This window comes from Coregonus lavaretus (assembly GCF_964263955.1).
Source record: "Coregonus lavaretus genome assembly, chromosome: 32".
NCBI classification, from domain to species: domain Eukaryota; kingdom Metazoa; phylum Chordata; class Actinopteri; order Salmoniformes; family Salmonidae; genus Coregonus; species Coregonus lavaretus.
Genome location: NC_140019.1, coordinates 20,213,370 through 20,232,556, shown reverse-complemented (window position 1 = coordinate 20,232,556; position 19,187 = coordinate 20,213,370). Strand labels below are relative to the sequence as shown.

Sequence of the window (19,187 nt, the reverse complement as noted above, 5' to 3'; positions counted from 1 at the left end):
TCGGAAGGCACTGTAAATAGATGAAGCACTTGCTTTGTCTTAGATATTTTTCACAATTAATATATAGAAGTCCTTGTATATAGGCGCAGTTACCTTTCTTCTCCACTCTTCTCCCTTGATCAGTTTGCTTTGGCTAAAACACAACAAAAGACTGCAGACTGTTTGAATTGATTGTGGTGTTAGAAGAAAAAACCTTTGTAACAAATTACTTATGGCAAATTGTGTTTAAATTCTGAGAATAAACCAATGGAAGATCAGAGTAAAATGGCCTAAATTGTGCCTGTATTTTGACTAAGTGAGCCAGGGGAAATAGGGATGTGATCGCTGGCCTCAGCTACAATAGAAAGAACACATGAGGCATTTGCAAAAGATAATCTAATATGTCCTTAATTTTCATTGAGATAAGATGGCAGTCAATTTCACCACAATAGTAAGACGACGTCATCCATTTAGTTTCCATTTATAATCCCAGAATAATTTCCTTGAAAAGATTGCATACGCATGTGTATATTGATAACCATCAAGGTTTTCACACATCACTAATTCTTAACAATTTATGCTCTCTAATTGTATGCTCTTTCTGTCTGTTTTCCCTCTCTTTCTTGTAGAGCCGTGACAGAATGGTCGACTGTATGAGCAAAGTCATGCTGCACACAGCCCTCTCATGCTGGCAACCGTTCCTGGGACTGGCTCTCGTGGCCGTCTTCGTGGGTTCCGCCCTGGGATGTCCCGCCCGCTGCGACTGCTCAGCCCAGAGCAAGTCGGTCCTGTGCCACCGCAAACGCCTACCGGGCATCCCCGACGGCATCCCCATCGAGACCAGGATCCTGGACCTGAGCAAGAACAAGCTGCAGGCCATCAACCCGGACGAATTTGCCCCCTACACTGGACTAGAGGATTTGGACCTCAGTGGGAACATTATCAGCTATGTGGAGCCGGGGGCATTCAACCCTCTGTACAGCATGCACTCACTCAGTCTCAAAAGCAACCGCATCAAGCTTATTCCCCTGGGCGTCTTCACAGGCTTGTCCAACCTCACACGGCTGGATGTCAGCGACAACAAGATCGTCATCCTGCTGGACTACATGTTCCAGGACTTGCACAACCTGAAGTTCCTGGATGTGGGTGACAATGACCTGGTGTACATCTCCCACCGGGCGTTCAGTGGACTGCTGAGCCTACAGACACTAACCCTGGAGAGATGCAACCTGACGGTGGTGCCCACTGAGGCCCTGTCCCATCTGCACAACCTGGTCAGTCTTCACCTGCGATACCTCAGCATCAGCACCTTGCACGCCTACTCCTTCAAAAAGCTTTTCCGGCTGGGCAACCTGGAGATTGACAGCTGGACCTCACTGGACAGTGTGCCGGCCAACACGCTGCACAGCCTCAACCTGACTACACTATTTATCACCAACACCAACCTGTCAACCTTCCCATACCAGGCCCTAAAGCACCTGCACTACCTGACACACCTCAACCTCTCCTTCAACTGCATCAGACACATCGAGGGGGGGATGCTGTTTGAGTTGGTGCGCCTGAGGGAACTGCGTCTGGTTGGGGCCCAGTTGTCGACCATTGAACCGTACGCATTTCAGGGCCTCCGGTGGCTCAAAGTCCTCAACGTCTCCCACAACCATTTGGACACCCTGGAGAAGGGTGTCTTCCAAGCCCCTGAGGCTCTGGAGGTCCTCTTGATCGATGACAACCCCCTGGTGTGCGACTGCCGTCTCATGTGGATCCTGCAGAAAAGGCACTCCATCTTCTTTGGCGAATCGCAGCCAGAGTGCAGCACCCCCGAGGGCATCCGCGGCAGACCTTTCAGGGAGTTCAAGGAGACCCTGCTCTCCTACTACGTGACATGCACCAAGCCAAAAATCCGGGAGAACAAGACACAGACGATAGCCGTGGACGAGGGCCAGCCAGCAAAACTACACTGTAGTGCTGAAGGAATCCCCAGGCCGGTGGTGTCATGGCTGTCCCCACGTCGGCGCCTCCTCACCAACAAGAGCCATGGCAGAGTCACGGTCCACAACAATGGGACGCTGGAGATCAAGGTGGCCGAGGTGCAGGACGGCGGCGTATACCTTTGCATGGCAACCAACACAGCAGGTAACGACTCATTGATGGCCTCCCTAGCAGTGAAAAGCCTGGGGTCGCTCTACGCAAACAGGACCCAGTACTACACAGATCCCAGCAATGCCACTACCAATGGGACTAGCAACGTGACCTACGGCTTGGACCTAAAGACTATCTTAGTGTCGACAGCAATGGGATGTTTCACATTCCTGGGGGTGGTCTTGTTCTGCTTCCTGCTCCTGTTCGTTTGGAGCCGGGGCAAAGGAAAGCATAAAAACAATATAGATATTGAATATGTCCCTCGGTCCAAGTCTAACGGCACCTCTGTAGATGGAGGGGCAGAGGGACAAGCTGGACCTCATCGCTTTAACATGAAAATGATCTAACATGGTTTGTGAATCTGGGAATCCATATGTTGGGAATGCTCTAAGGATTATGTATTTTTATTGCAAATGGAACTTCTGAATTTTCCACTACTGCAGGAGAATGATACTGAGCAATTCCATGATAGCAGAGTGATGCTGAGGCTCAGATTTTTCACTTTAAAATGTATGCCAAACAAAAACCAATGATTGCAAATTTAAACAAACCATGCAGCTCTATGCACAAGGACTGCTTTTAACAATTTCCACAGACATTTTTACAAACACACTTGAAGAACATTGTAGATGCAAAGTTTGGTAACAGAATGATAGCACCAACAGCACAAACCATCATTCTGTTACCAAACTTTGCATCTGCACTGTTCTTCAATTAAATGTGTTTTTGTAAAAAAAAAAAATCTGTGCAAATTGTTTAAAGTAGTCCTTGTGCATAGAGTTGTATGGTTTGTTTAACTTTGCAATCATTGGGTTTTGTTTGACATGCATTTTAATGGTCCAATGCAGCTGTTCTGATCTCAATATCAAATCATTTCTGGGTAACGATGACCCAATGACTGTGATTGTTTTCAATTAAAGTGGTCAAAAAGAAACACAAATAGCAATTTCTCAAGCAAGAATTTTGCTAAGACTGTCTGGGAGAGGTCTAAGTGGGGAGGGGAAAACTAGCTGTTATTGGCAGAGAGGTTTGGAACTCTTTCTTATTGGTCTATTAACTAATTTAACGCCTGGTGATGTCACCAGAATGGCCAAAACTCCATCCCACCAAAACAGACTGAAATTTCTCTTACACTAAAAGGGCATTATCATACTTTTCACAATTTCACAGTATTATTTCAACCTCATAGTGTGGAAATATATAAATAAAACACAGGAAAATAACTTTTTCTGACTGCACTGTGGAGTCTCAGCATCACTCTTTGGTAAACTGGGAATGGAAAAAGTACTGCAGAGTGCAATAACAGGACACAAGAGTGCAGTCCCCAACCATGGCATCTTATTGGATACAATGCCAGGACGTTGTGACGTATGTGCTTGCAGTTGCTAGTGAGCTTGTCCACCACAGATCCTCAGAAATTATCTGAATCTCTACCCAGGGGACCCGAAAGGAATAGGTGTGATAATAAAGCTTTTCAAATTATATTTATATGCCCAAGTACTGGGTTGGGTTTAAAGACACTACAGAACCGTGTACAGTACACATTTGTATCTAAAAGTATTACTCTTATTGGTTTGGTCTTGCACCATGCTTACTCACCGAACTGATTGATGAAACTGAGAGCATTCCCTCCGAGCATAATCTTTGCATATGTGTACTTAATGCTTCATTATGTACAGGTATGTACATACTCATTTAAACAAACTGTTCATAGCAATACTCATGGGATGCAACGTCAGCCAAAATCTCAATTCCCCCACCTAATAAGCAAAATGGTAACTCGTCACTTATGAAATTGTCCATGAATATAGGAAAGGGCTTCTACAGGATTGCAATGTCACACTGGAGAAAATATATCCCTGTTCCCCAAATAAACCCCTAGATATTAAAGATATTTTTGTTTATTGTCAACCATAAAATAAAAATATTTTATTTATCAAAGTGGTTTGAGGGTTTTACAAAAGTGAGTATTATAACACTATTCCGGGGAGAAATAATCACGTTTGATGATTTAGAAGTTGACATATTGGTCAGAGAACCTACACTTTTCTGTCCTATTCCTGTCTCTTTTTATTCCTTTGACTGTAACCTTTGCCTGATGGCAAAATACATGTGTCCAGCTTACTACAGTGAAGTTGACATCTTTTCTCCCCAGTAAGACATTTGGACTTTGTTGTGGTAGTTTCTCATTTTGTTGTTGAATCATTTAGATTGTGAAAAGTTCAAAGTAAAAGAAAAAAATAATGTATGTGAAATAAAATAAGATTTATTTGTACCATTTAGTGTGTCTATATATTGACCGCAGTGAAGCAAAAGAGGGTATTTATCAGCATATAATATGCCTGTTGAACATCTGGAAACAGCATAGTAACATTAGCATATGGTTGAATACAACTGTTAAAATAGACCATATCAAATATCAATCACTGGCATCAAGGGAACTGTCTTACAATGTATGTGAAATCTAAGGGTTATTTTGTATTTCTACAACATCAGATGAAGTTGACAAGGCCATTCGAGGAGCAAGATCTGCAGAAACACAATTACGACAGATCACAGGTTGAGAAAATGAAATGGTTTGGGGCATTGCCTTTCCAGAATGTACAATTACACACACATTCTCCCTATCACGCAAACCATAACCTTTGAATATTACCTTTTTATCATGCAGAAAAGTGTGATATCCACATCTAACCTTTCAAATCAGTGCATATCAGAAGAGGGAAACAGGGCAAAATGTCTAGTCTCTAAGCCTTGACAGTATGATGTTGCAGGTTGTGTGTGTCAGGAGGAAGGCACTATCAGAGGAGGAATCTGGAGGAATGCAGTTAACCTTCTGACACAGTCCAGATGAGCACCTGGAGGCATTACATTTATCACTGAGATGAAGACAGCAAACCGGAGGGGTATCCTTGGTTAAGAAGATAGCAGATTGCAATGCTACAGAACATACAATGCTGCCCAATTCACTACATTCACAAGACTGATTTATTGTGTTGTTCTCTAATTAATGTGTGCCAGTGTTTTCCCTCTGTCTTTATATGTTCACGTCCTATTCTCTTGCTTTACAGTTAATGTTGGTTGTGTTGTTAACTTAAAAATTTAATTTCATGTCATGATTTGCACTTAATCTAATAGTCAACTTTTTTTACCCCCTTTATCGATCTTGTCTCATTGCTGCAACTCCTCAACGGGCTCAGGAGGCGAAGGTCGAGTCATCCGCGCTTCTTAACACCAGCCCGCTTAACCCGGAAGCCAGCTGCACCAATGTGTCGGAGGAAACACCATTCAACTGATGACCAAGTCAGCCTGCAAGCACCCGGCCCGCCACAAGGAGTCGCTAGAGCGCATTGAGCCAAGTAAAGCCCCCCCCGGCCAAACCCTCCCCTAACCTGGATGACGCTGGGCCAATTGTGCGACGCCCTATGGGACTCCCGATCACGGCCGGTTGTGATACAACCCGGGTCTGTAGTGATGCCTCTAGCACTGCGATGCAGTGCCTTAGACCGCTGCGCCACTCGGGAGGCCCCATAGGTAAACATTTTAATACAGTACAAGAAAAATGTAGAGAATATCATGTATCAGTTAAGTTTAGCACTTATCACTTTGTTTATGACTTTGCTGTAAATTTGTTGCACAATACTTAACCATATTGTTTTTTAGTTTTTTTTTTCTCTCATGTCCTTTCTCTTCACCTTATACCTTATATGTGCAATCTCATTCACATTAACCACTTTCATGGGCTTGTTTGGCTGTGTTCACACAGACAGCCCTATTCAGATATATTTTCCACGAATTCGTCTTTTCACCAATCGCATCCGATCTTTTCACATCAGATCTTTTTCAGAGCTGATCTGATTGGTCAAAAGACCAATTATTGAAATATATATCGAATTGGTCTGCCTGTGTAAATGCAGCCTTTGTTTCTAAGTCCGCAATCCCATGGGTCTCTTGTGAAATCAAGCTCTAGCACTTCCTAAAATACGAAATAAATGAGGTTAAGTTTGTAGGTCAGTGATGGCCACATTCTGTGTTTGGCACTTGGAGCTGTGCTAGATGAAACCTGTACTACAGACAGATCCTCCAATCTGACCACCATTTCACTTCTCTTCCCAGTCACTGAAAGAAACTTAAAAGCTGGGCCGTATGATTGTATGAGGATGTTTTTGCTCAGACGGCACCCCGCAGAAATGTGTCAGTGAGCGACAGGGGTGTCCCTTAACCCCCATGACACTCTGTCCTGTTGGGGTTATGAACTGCCAATCCAGGTGATGTACTCATCTGTTGTGACCCCCGTGGAGCAGTATCAGAAATACACCCCACCAGACAGATCACCACTGTGCCTTTGTTCACATGCTATGTTTTAGCAGTGCCTCTTTTAAACCAGTACTAAGAAGTCCTTTTTTCTTTATTTTTTTAATCTTTATTTATAATCATATTGATGTTAGAATATCCCAAGGGGAAAGGGAAGGGAATATCCTTTTAACTGTTTCGAAATGGATTTATCAACTGCATTATCATTTTGTTAAATATCTATGGCTGATAGGGTCAATGGAGCCACTAATTGGTATTGCTCTTGACAAGATATTGGCGATGGGGCGATTAAACCTCAAGGTTTTCCTTTATATCAACAAATCTAATCCGATGTAGTCAGTACGTTAATGGGGACGCTCTCAAACATTCACTAATCACAAATGCGAAGAGGTATGTCTATTTTCTGCAACATGTCTCTGTTTGTCTTCTTGATGTAGTCAAACGTACACAATCAGAATGAAATTTCAGCAGCATTTCATCTCACAGCAGCTACCATTGACATGATTCAACGTTCCCCATGTACTATACAGCTTGCAAACAGAATAATCATTGCCTCTGCAGGACTCGAGACATGCTGTTACGAACTTACCCCTGCACATTGACTCGGTATTGGTACTCCTTGTATATAGCCTCATAATTGTTTTTATTGTGGTACAGTTGTTTTTATTTTTTGCAAATATTTGTCTTACTTTTTAACTCTGTGTTGTTGGGAATGGGCTCATAAGTAAGCATTTCACTGTAAGTCTACACCTGTTGTATTCAGCGCATGTGACCAATACGATTTGATTTGATATCGCCCTGTGGACACAACGGATTTCATAATATGTGAACGGTCTTCGCTGTGTAAGGGGAAGGAATGTAATATGTGGAAGGGATGGGAGGGGTTAGGAGGGGGATGGGATGCCCAACATTGACATCAAATAGTCCTAGAGTGGAGCTGGCAGTTGCCGCAATCTGGGCAGATGTGAGCGGGGCAGGTTACGCGCTGTGTGCTTTCATTAGGTGAGCTTTCATACACTCCCTCATGGTGCGCTTCCCTGCCAAATGAGCTCCCTGGTGATCCCACTGCTGTTCCACCCTTCGACCCACCACCAGCTGTACTGAAGGGAAATGTGTCGAGTAAAATTGTGTGTGTGTGTGTTTACTCTTTTAAAAGTTATTCAAGCTCTGTCAGTTGTTGGGGATCATGGCTAGACAGCAATTTTCAAGTCTTGCAATAGATATTCAAGAAGATGTAAGTCAAAACTGTAACTTGGCCACTCAGGAACATTCGCTGTCTTCTTGGTAAGCAACTCCAGTGTAGAGTTGGCCTTTCCCGAAAAGACTGTAATGAATACAGAAAAAAGACAACGGAAATAGAAAACATATCTGTTTAGTGATGTATGGACCCATGAACTAGAGTTAATGGACACAGAACACAGTGGTTGTTCCATTGAATGTGCAAAGTACTGGTAAACAGCTGTGCACATTCCAACTAACGAAGACACTATATCACAAAAACTCTCTGGGTAAATGTGGGTCTCACAATGAAATGCCTGGAACAAGTACAGAGGGAAAAAGTATTTGATCCCCTGCTGATTTTGTATGTTTGCCTACTGACAAAGAAATGATCAGTCTATAATTTTAATGGTAGGTTTATTTGAACATTGAGAGACAGAATAACAACAAAGAAATCCAGAAAAACGCATGTCAAAAATGTTATAAATTGATTTGCATTTTAATGAGGGAAATAAGTATTTGACCCCTCTGCAAAACATGACTTAGTACTTGGTGGCAAAAAACCCTTGTTGGCAATCACAGAGGTCAGACGTTTCTTGTAGTTGGCCACCAGGTTTGCACACATCTCAGGAGGGATTTTGTCCCACTCCTCTTTGCAGATCTTCTCCAAGTCATTAAGGTTTCGAGGCTGACGTTTGGCAACTCAAACCTTCAACTCCCTCCACAGATTTTCTATGGGATTAAGGTCTGGAGACTGGCTAGGCCACTCCAGGACCTTAATGTGCTTCTTCTTGAGCCACTCCTTTGTTGCCTTGGCCGTGTGTTTTGGGTCATTGTCGTGCTGGAATACCCATCCACTACACATTTTCAATGCCTTGGCTGAGGGAAGGAGGTTCTCACCCAAGATTTGATGGTACATGGCCCCGTCCATCATCCCTTTGATGCAGTGAAGTTGTCCTGTCCCCTTAGCAGAAAAACACCCCCAAAGCATAATGTTTCCACCTCCATGTTTGACGGTGGGGATGGTGTTATTGGGGTCATAGGCAGCATTCCTCCTCCTCCAAACACGGCGAGTTGAGTTGATGCCAAAGAGCTCCATTTTGGTCTCATCTGACCACAACACTTTCACCCAGATCTCCTCTGAATCATTCAGATGTTTATTGGCAAACTTCAGACGGGCATGTATATGTGCTTTCTTGAGCAGGGGGACCTTGCAGGCGCTGCAGGATTTCAGTCCTTCACGGCGTAGTGTGTTACCAATTGTTTTCTTGGTGACTATGGTCCCAGCTGCCTTGAGATCATTGACAAGATCCTCCCGTGTAGTTCTGGGCTGATTCCTCACCGTTCTCATGATCATTGCAACTCCACGAGGTGAGATCTTGCATGGAGCCCCAGGCCGAGGGAGATTGACAGTTCTTTTGTGTTTCTTCCATTTGTGAATAATCGCACCAACTGTTGTCACCTTCCACCAAGCTGCTTAGCGGTGGTCTTGTAGCCCATTCCAGCCTTGTGTAGGTCTACAATCTTGTCCCTGACATCCTTGGAGAGCTCTTTGGTCTTGGCCATGGTGGAGAGTTTGGAATCTGATTGATTGATTGCTTCTGTGGACAGGTGTCTTTTATACAGGTAACAAACTGAGATTAGGAGCACTCCCTTTAAAAGTGTGCTCCTAATCCCAGCTCGTTACCTGTATAAAAGACACCTGGGAGCCAGAAATCTTTCTGATTGAGAGGGGGTCAAATACTTATTTCCCTCATTAAAATGCAAATCAATTGATAACATTTTTGACATGCGTTTTTCTGGATTATTTTGTTGTTATTCTGTCTCTCCCTGTTTAAATAAACCTACCATTAAAATTATAGACTGATCATTTCTTTGTCAGTGGGCAAACGTACAAAATCAGCAGGGGATCAAATACTTTTTTCCCTCACTGTATATCTGCCTTAGATAAAGGCTCTTGTGTGTGTATGTGTTGGTTGGTGTGGTGGTTGTTGTGTGAGTAGAGATCAGCTGGCTATATTCCAAGCACCAATTGGCTGGAAATGGAAATAGATAGTTTCTCTGTAGCTTTTTGAAGAGAACGCAAAATGCCTCCTTGAAGCAGCCACAATAATAACCCCCTAAGGTCGAGTTCCACGCCCCCCCCCCCCGGACATCTAATTAGCATAATACCAAAATCCCCATAAAAATATGTCAGTTTAAGCTAGAGATATTTTTTTCCATTGGATGCATCTCAATCCACTGCATCTGCGGTGAAAGGTGACAGAGCTAGAGCGGTGTTAGGAAGACCATGAGACATCCCGAAAATCGGTCTTCTCACAAAATCATCTGTAGCGTCCGAACGGTTTGGCCTACAAACTAGTATGAACATGTACATGTCAGTTATTTTGCTCTAGGGCGCCCACAGGCCTCACAAGACTTGTCTGAAGGTCCCCCGGTACCAGTTGAAAAAATTAATGGAAGTATATATGGAGACTGTTTAATGCCAAAAATATGGGGTTAAAATACCATATTCTAGGCAGGTTCAATTATATAGAGTACACTATAGAATGTCCTGTCCTAAACATTTACATCTTTCTGTCTGGGAGGAAAAAATTTTTTGTCCATAATCAATTGTTGATATTAACCTAGACCCTTGAGTGAGAGTCCTTTTAGGCTTTGGTAACAACATACAGTACAATCACACTTAATGCAAGACTGCATAGGCTCTTTGTTCATATATTATATATGCAACAAGGGGATATATATTATAATTCCATCAGGTGCTTTTAGTACAAGCCTCTAACATCTGGATGCTCCAAAGCATCTTATTATGGTGCCAGAGATGAAGTCATCTCTCTTCAGTGTACTGTGATTGTCTAGAGGCACCTGTGTCCCAGGTCCCTACTGCAAGAGGGACAAACACCTTCAGAAGATCAAAGCCACACCACCGGGCTTCTCTTTCAACTTGTCAACTTGTCCCCTAAATTTGATATGTCTTTTAATAGCTCCTTCCATCACACAAAAAGAGAGCAGAAAATAAAAATAATAGAACCTCCCTTGGTAGTCCCACTTGGTAGTCCCACTTGGTAGTCCCACTTGGTAGAGTAGTTAGTTACCTAGACATCTACAGTGTAAATACATCTCAATTGTGAGATTATTAGCAAATCCTCTAAATGGTTAATAATATACCTGCTAACTGTATGTAACACTTCTTATAAATTGGGATACCCATTTTTGCTTTATTATTAATTTGTCCTTTATCCACAGTACTGTGTTGACAATAATGATACTACTACTACTACTACTACTACTACTACTACTACTACTAATAATAATAATAATAATAATAATGATACAATACTAAACTAATATATAACTGTGTTAGAAACATATGTGAAAGCTATTTTACATGAGTAAGTGGTTTGCTACTTCTTTCTGACATCTGGATCGAAGTGAAATAAATGTGTTGTGGCTCATTAGCAAAATCATATGGGAGCTCTTCTAATGAGATGCATTTTAAGCACGTCGTTTGGTACTAACAATTGTGAAACCAGCCTGTCTCCATTTTATATCCTTGAGAATGTAAACACAGGGGTTTTTGGAACACTCTTTTTATATTAGAATGAGAATTGTATGATTATACCAATCATGTATCTAATGAAGGGTTGTCCTGTATTTAATGTAAGTGATAAAGAGATCAAAAGTGTTGAATACACATACTGTATATTATTTTCGATTTTCCCAAGATCAAGTTCAATCTGATATGCATCCTCCTGTTAAGGGCCAACATTGAAAGTTACATCCTTTCAGCACTTCCCTGTTTTTCATTCTTCAAGGACATTTGGTTGTTAGGGCATTCATGACACAAGTCTTATCTGAATATCAGACAATTGATTCAGATCTCCTGATACCATGTGACTTGGTGATCGTCATCAAAGAATTGCCCTGGTGTCAGCTGCAAGTACAGATATCTACAGTGACTGCCAAGAGTTCAGACATGATTGTTGAGATTAAATTATACTACACATTAACCATCAGGGGTGAAAACTAGCCATGTAAAAATATTTCCCAGGATTCTGTAAGAATACTTACCAATTGTATTGAACTCACCAATTCTCTTGAATTACCGACAGTAAGTACCATAGACTTACCAGAGTTTTTTTCAACACTTACAGTACCAGTCAAAAGTTTGGACAAACCTACTCATTCAAGAGTTTTTCTTTATTTTTACTATTTTTACATTGTAGAATAATAGTGAAGACATCAAAACTATGAAATAACACATATGGAATCATGTAATAACCAAAAAAGTGTTAAACAAATCAAAATATATTTTATTTGAGATTCTTCAAATAGCCACCCTTTGCCTTGATGTCAGCTTTGCACACTCTTGGCATTCTCTCAACCAGCTTCACCTGGAATGCTTTTCCAACAGTCTTGAAGGAGTTCTCACATATGCTGAGCACTTGTTGGCTACTTTTCCTTCACTCTGCGGTCCGACTCATCCCAAACCATCTCAATTGGGTTGAGGTTGGGGGGATTGTGGAGGCCAGGTCATCTGACGCAGCACTCCATCAATCTCCTTCTTGGTAAAATAGCCCTTACACAGCCTTGAGTAGTGTCCTGTTGAAAAACAAATGATAGTCCCACTAAACCCAAACCATATGGGATGGAGTATTGCTGCAGAATGCTGTGGTAGCCATGCTGGTTAAGTGTGTGATTTATTTAGAATTCAAGGCAAACAGTGTCACCAACAAAGCACCCCCACACCATAACACCTTCTCTTCCATGCTTTACGGAGGCAACTACACATGCAGAGATCATCCGTGCACCCACACCGCGTCTCACAAAGACAGCGGTTTGAACAAAAAATCTCCAATTTGGACTCCAGACCAAAATACATATTTCCACCAGTCTAATGTCCATTGGTCATGTTTCTTGGCCCAAGCAGGTCTCTTCTTATTATTGGTATCCTTTAGTAGTGGTTTCTTTACAGCAATTCGACCATGAAGGCCTGATTCACACAGTCCCCTCAGAACAGTTGATGTTGAGATGTGTCTGTTACTTGAACTCTGTGAAGCATCTATTTGGGCTGCAATTTCTGAGGATGGTAACTCTAATGAACTTATCCTCTTCCATTCCTGTGGCGGTCCTCATGAGAGCCAGTTTCATCATAGCGCTTGATGGTTTTTGCGACTGAACTTTAAGAAACGTTCAACGTTCTTGAAATGTTCCGTATTGACTGACCTTCATGTCTTAAAGTAATGATGGACTGTCATTGATTTTTGCTTATTTGAGCTGTTCTTGCCATAATATGGACATGGTCTTTTACAAAATAGGGCTATATTCTGTATACCCCCCCTACCTTTTTTAAATAAACCATTGAATGAGTAGGTGTGTCCAAACTTTTCACTGGTACTGTAAACGTAACACTTCGAATGTTGGGGTAATGTACACTAGCTGTGTGATTACCCCAACATTCTCTAGACTGTAGCTTTAAGTAACAGGCAAATACCAGTTGAAACAGGACTGTAAAATAATGGTGCTACTAGATCTATTTTCTTTATTGACTTAGTGGCCTTTTTATTGGGGGCATTTTGTGGAATTGTACCTTTGTGATCAAGTGCCACAGTGAATATCATATGCAATCTGTCTTTATTTCTGTCAAGTCAAATCGCTGCTGCATTGAGAACTGCAACCAAGCAACACAAATTGCGCTTTGACTTGATACACAGCCTTGCCCATCACTTAAACTCTTCAAGGTCTCCAACGACAACTCCATTCAGCAAGGAATGCATAATCGGTGGATCGAGGGAGGGAGGGAAAGCAAAGTAATGTTGTACATGTAACACATTAATAATAATAATATGCCATTTAGCAGGGGTGGTCCCGGGGATCGAACCCACTACCTTGGCATTACAAGCGCCATGCTCTACCAATTGAGCTACAGAGGACCGAAATGAATCCTCATGCATGTCTGTGTTAAGCCTTCCCCATGTTCTTATCTCTCTTGTCATGGCCTTGGAGTGTTGGGCAGAGGGGAATATATATTTATTTTATGACGTATTCACTTTTGGGCGTCTCACTGCTAGCTGAACTGATTATGAGTTACTGTCTATGTGAAAGCAACAAAATTGTAAAACATCTATCCATAAGTATTTTGTTTCTCATTAATCCTAATCTTCTCAAGTTCTCTATGGGAAGATATGCAGCCATATGTGTGAAAATAAGTTCCTATAACACAAATGAATATAACGAACTTATGGAAATCACTATGGTAACCCTTATGAGAGTGTGCATGTAAGCATTTATGGACATGACAGGTTACTTAAACACATGGCATCTGTAGGCTATATGTGGTGAAACAGACAGAAATACATTTATAGCATTGGATCTCCAACACTCAAGGTGATCTACGTTTAAAATGTATTCAAATATATTCTTTAAAATGTATACAGTCGATTAAATATGATTTGTTTTGAAAGCTACACTGACCCAAGTGAGAGCTCTCAAAGGTACCCAATGTTGAAGCAAGAATTGTTCACAAATGATTATTTTAAAAACGTAGCAAACACAGTTGACACCAGGCTCTGTAAAGTGCAGTGTTAAATATTTAAATTTGTGCTTAATGCAAATAGACAATTTAGTTTTGGCCTTGCTTTTTAATCAGACAGCTGTATACCTCCCATCACCTAAGAGCATTCGGAATTCAGGAGGCATCCTCCCTCCCTGAGATGCAGCAAGATGGGTGCACAGCAAACTAAGATTTATGAGGCGCAGTTTAACTAAACCATGTCAAGTTATGACTGTTGGGCCATAAACCCCAGCTATTTAATCCATGGATTTTTATCAGGGTGGAGGAGTTCATTCATTAAAGGGGATGATTTATGAAATCAGATGCTTTTAAAGTGAGTTACCCCTTCATTTCGCTGAGGTGGTTTGACCCGAGGCGGCAGTGGAATGTGTGCTATTTTGGAAGCACACGGTCTCCTCTGGCACGAGTGGCGCAGTGGTCTAAGGCACTGCGTCGCAGTGCTAGCTGTGCCACTAGAGATCCTGGTTCGAATCCAGGCTCTGTCGTAGCCGGCCGCGACCGGGAGACCCGTGGGGCGGCGCACAATTAGTCCAGGGTAGGGGAGGGAATGGCCGGCAGGGATGTAGCTCAGTTGGTAGAGCATGGCGTTTGCAACGCCAGGGTTATGGGTTTGATTCCCACGGGGGATATGACATTTTTTTAAATAATAGTAATAATACAAAAAATTATGCACTCACTAACTGTAAGTCGCTCTGGATAAGAGCGTCTGCTAAATGACTAAAATGTAAATGTAAAATGATTGATGTTTGAGAACTGTCAGAGAAGCATGAGAAGCTAGGCCTCTTTGCAAAATCCAAACATTTAACTCTTTATTTTATCATATTGTCACGCCCTGGCCTATAGAACTCTAGCTAGTTTGGTCAGGGTGTGAATATTCTAGGTTTGTATTTCTATGTTTGGCCGGGTGTGGTTCCCAATCAGAGGCAGCTGTCGCTCGTTGTCTCTGATTGGGGATCATACTTAGGCAGCCAGTTTTCCTGCCTGTGTTGTGGGATTTTGTTGTGTTCCTGTTTAGGCTAGTGTGTTAGCCCTTTGGACCGTCAAGGTTAAGTTTGTTATTTTGGTTACTGTGTCGTGTGTTTAGTATTTAAATAAACATGTACGCCTTTCACGCTGCACCTTGGTCCGACCCGTTTCTTAACGTACGTGACACATATGTTAAATAATCATTTGTTATGCTACAGAAAACATGCCAAATCCTCATTTTGAATATCGTTTTTATCTACTGTACCTAAATAAACAACTGTGCATGAGGTACTTTTACCAATTTACATATTATTCTATAGTAGTGAACTTCCATCTCAGTCAAGGCGGTCATTTGCATGTTGAGATGAAGTCTTCGGGAAATTTCAAGGTGGGCCATCTTGATGCCTGCATCTCTCTTTGAAATCCTACTTGTTAGTTAACTTTCAAAAGATCTCTCATAGCTCTCAACCGATCAATAAAGACCTCGAGAAGTAATATTAAGAGAGACCTGTAATAGCCTGAAAGCAATTTTACACACCTTAGGTTTACTCAAAAGAGTCATTTAATCGCCATGCATCCTGAGTGGTGAGAATCAGCACACACGTCAATGTTCTATAATCGGAAATTATGTTGTCTGTAACTTACGTAATTGTGTCCAATACATTTTTGAACAAGATAACTTTGAGAAGTAACTTGATAAAGAAAAACTTTGAGAAGAGTAGACGTATATATTTTTTAACAAAGCCACGACTGCACATTTACAGTGCATTCGGAAAGTATTCAGACCCCTTGACTTTTTCCACATTTTGTTACGTTACAGCCTTATTCTAAAATGGATTACATTTTTATTTTTCCTCATCAATCTACACACAATACCCTATAACGACAAAGCAAAAATAGGTTTTTAGAAAAAAACGGAAATATTACATTTACATAAGTATTCAGACCCTTTACTCAGTACTTTGTTGAATCACCTTTGGCAGCGATTACAGCCTTGATTCTTCTTGGGTATGATGCTACAAGCTTGGCACCCCTGTATTTGGGGAGTTTCTCCCAATCTTCTCTGCAAATCCTCTCAAGCTCTGTCAGATTGGATGGGGAGCATTGCTGCACAGCTATTTTCAGGTCTCTCCAGAGATGTTAGATCGGGTTCAAGTCCGGGCTATGGCTGGGCCACTCAAGGACATTCAGAGACTTGTCCCGAAGCCACTCCTGTGTTGTCTTTGCCGTGTGCTTAGGGTCGTTGTCCTGTTGGAAGGTGAACCTTCACCCCAGTCTGAGGTCCTGAGCGCTCTGGAGCAGTTTTCATCAAGGATCTCCCTGTTCTTTGCTTGTTCATCTTTCCCTCGATCCTGACTAGTCTCCCAGTCCCTGACGCTGAAAAACATCCACACAGCATGATGCTGCCATCACCATGCTTCACCGTAGGGATGGTGCCAGGTTTCCTTCAGACGTGACACTTGGCATTCAGGCCAAAGTGTTCAATCTTGGTTTCATCAGACCAGATAATCTTGTTTCTCATGGTCTGAGCCTTTTGGCAAACTCCAAGCGGGCTGTCATGTGCCTTTTACTGAGGAGTGGCTTCTGTCTGGCCATTCTACCATGAAGGCCTGGTTAGTGGAGTGCTGCAGAGATGGTACTCTGGAGCTGTGTCAGAGTGACCTTCGGGTTCTTGGTCACCTCCCTGACCAAGGCTCTTCTCCCCCGATTGCTCAGTTTGGCCGGGCCGCCAGCTCTAGGAAGAGTCTTGGTGGTTCCAAACTTCTTCTATTTAAGAATGATGGAGGCCACTGTGTTCTTGGGGACCTTCAATGCTGCAGACATTTTTAGTACCCTTCCCCAGATCTGTGCCTCAACACAATCCTGTCTCTGAGCTCTATGGACAATTCCTTCGACCTCATGGCTTGGTTTTTGCTCTGACATGCACTCTCAACTGTGGGACCTTATATAGACAGGTGTGTGCCTTTCCAAATCATGTCCAATCAATTCAATTTTCCACAGGTGGACTACAATCAAGTTGTAGATACATCTCAAGAATGATCAATGGAAACAAGATGCACCTGAGCTCAATTTCGAGTCTCATAGCAAAGGGTCTGAACACTTATGTAAATAAGGTAAAAAATACAGTGGGGAAAAAAAGTATTTAGTCAGCCACCAATTGTGCAAGTTCTGAGAGAGGCCTGTAATTTTCATCATAGGTACACGTCAACTATGGCAGACAAATTGAGAAAAACAAATCCAGAAAATAACATTGTAGGATTTTTTATGAATTTATTTGCAAATTATGGTGGAAAATAAGTATTTGGTCACCTACAAACAAGCAAGATTTCTGGCTCTCACAGACCTGTAACTTATTCTTGAAGAGGCTCCTCTGTCCTCCACTCGCTAACCTGTATTAATGGCACCTGTTTGAACTTGTTATCAGTATAAAAGACACCTGGGAGCAATTATTAGGAAATGGAAGACATACAAGACCACTGATAATATCCCTCAATCTGGGGCTCCACACAAGATCTCACCCCGTGGGGTCAAAATGATCACAAGAACGGTGAGCAAAAATCCCAGAACCACACGGGGGGACCTAGTGAATGACCTGCAGAGAGCTGGGACCAAAGTAACAAAGCCTACCATCAGTAACACACTACGCCGCCAGGGACTCAAATCCTGCAGTGCCAGACGTGTCCCCCTGCTTAAGCCAGTACATGTCCAGGCCCATCTGAAGTTTGCTAGAGTGCATTTGGATGATCCAGAAGAGGATTGGGAGAATGTCATATGGTCAGATGAAACCAAAATAGAACTTTTTGGTAAAAACTCAACTCGTCGTGTTTGGAGGACAAAGAATGCTGAGTTGCATCCAAAGAACACCATACCTACTGTGAAGCATGGGGGTGGAAACATCATGCTTTGGGGCTGTTTTTCTGCAAAGGGACCAGGACGACTGATCCGTGTAAAGGAAAGAATGAATGGGGCCATGTATCGTGAGATTTTGAGTGAAAACCTCCTTCCATCAGCAAGGGCATTGAAGATGAAACGTGGCTGGGTCTTTCAGCATGACAATGATCCCAAACACACCGCCCGGGCAACGAAGGAGTGGCTTCATAAGAAGCATTTCAAGGTCCTGGAGTGGCCTAGCCAGTCTCCAGATCTCAACCCCATAGAAAATCTTTGGAGGGAGTTGAAAGTCCGTGTTGCCCAGCGACAGCCCCAAAACATCACTGCTCTAGAGGAGATCTGCATGGAGGAATGGGCCAAAATACCAGCAACAGTGTGTGAAAACCTTGTGAAGACTTACAGAAAACGTTTGACCTGTGTCATTGCCAACAAAGGGTATATAACAAAGTATTGAGAAACTTTTGTTATTGACCAAATACTTATTTTCCACCATAATTTGCAAATAAATTCATTAAAAATCCTACAATGTGATTTTCTGGATTTCTTTTTCTCATTTTGTCTGTCATAGTTGACGTGTACCTATGATGAAAATTACCGGCCTCTCTCATCTTTTTAAGTGGGAGAACTTGCACAATCGGTGGCTGACTAAATACTTTTTTTCCCCACTGTATATATGATGCGATACAGAAGTAAGCAGAGGATTAGATGGATTTTCATGAAAATATGGTGTTCATTGGGCTTTAGCAGTACAGATTTACCTAGGGTCGGCTTAATATTATCTTTATACCAAAGGATATGTGAACATACTGCACCTTCTGTGCTGACTTACTGTATGTACAGATGGATAAATGGTTTAATATGACATATTTGATATATTTCAGAACAAGGGGAAATATCATACTCAGGGTCTGCCTGTGTTCGAGGCTCAGAACAAACACTGCTGAAGTTTCAGTTTTCTTTATTTTTTCTAATTTTTCCATTTGATTTGCTATGGTTAGAATTTTTTTACCTTGGATAAACCCTATACTGAAACTTCCTGCTCATACACAAGGAGATATAGAATAGATTCAACGCATCCCGAGTGATGCATCACTACAGATCC

General features: G+C 42.1%; 1 protein-coding gene across 1 annotated transcript; it reads left to right on the top strand.

Moving 5' to 3' along the window:
• Nucleotides 1-620: 620 nt before the first annotated feature.
• On the top strand, nucleotides 621-2,465 carry lingo2 (leucine rich repeat and Ig domain containing 2; the record flags this gene model as incomplete). Its single annotated transcript, XM_084150002.1, has 1 exon — nucleotides 621-2,465. The coding sequence occupies one exon, from the start codon at nucleotides 621-623 to the stop codon at nucleotides 2,463-2,465; it is 1,845 nt and encodes a 614-aa protein (XP_084006128.1).
• Between the last annotated feature and the right edge of the window lie 16,722 nt (nucleotides 2,466-19,187).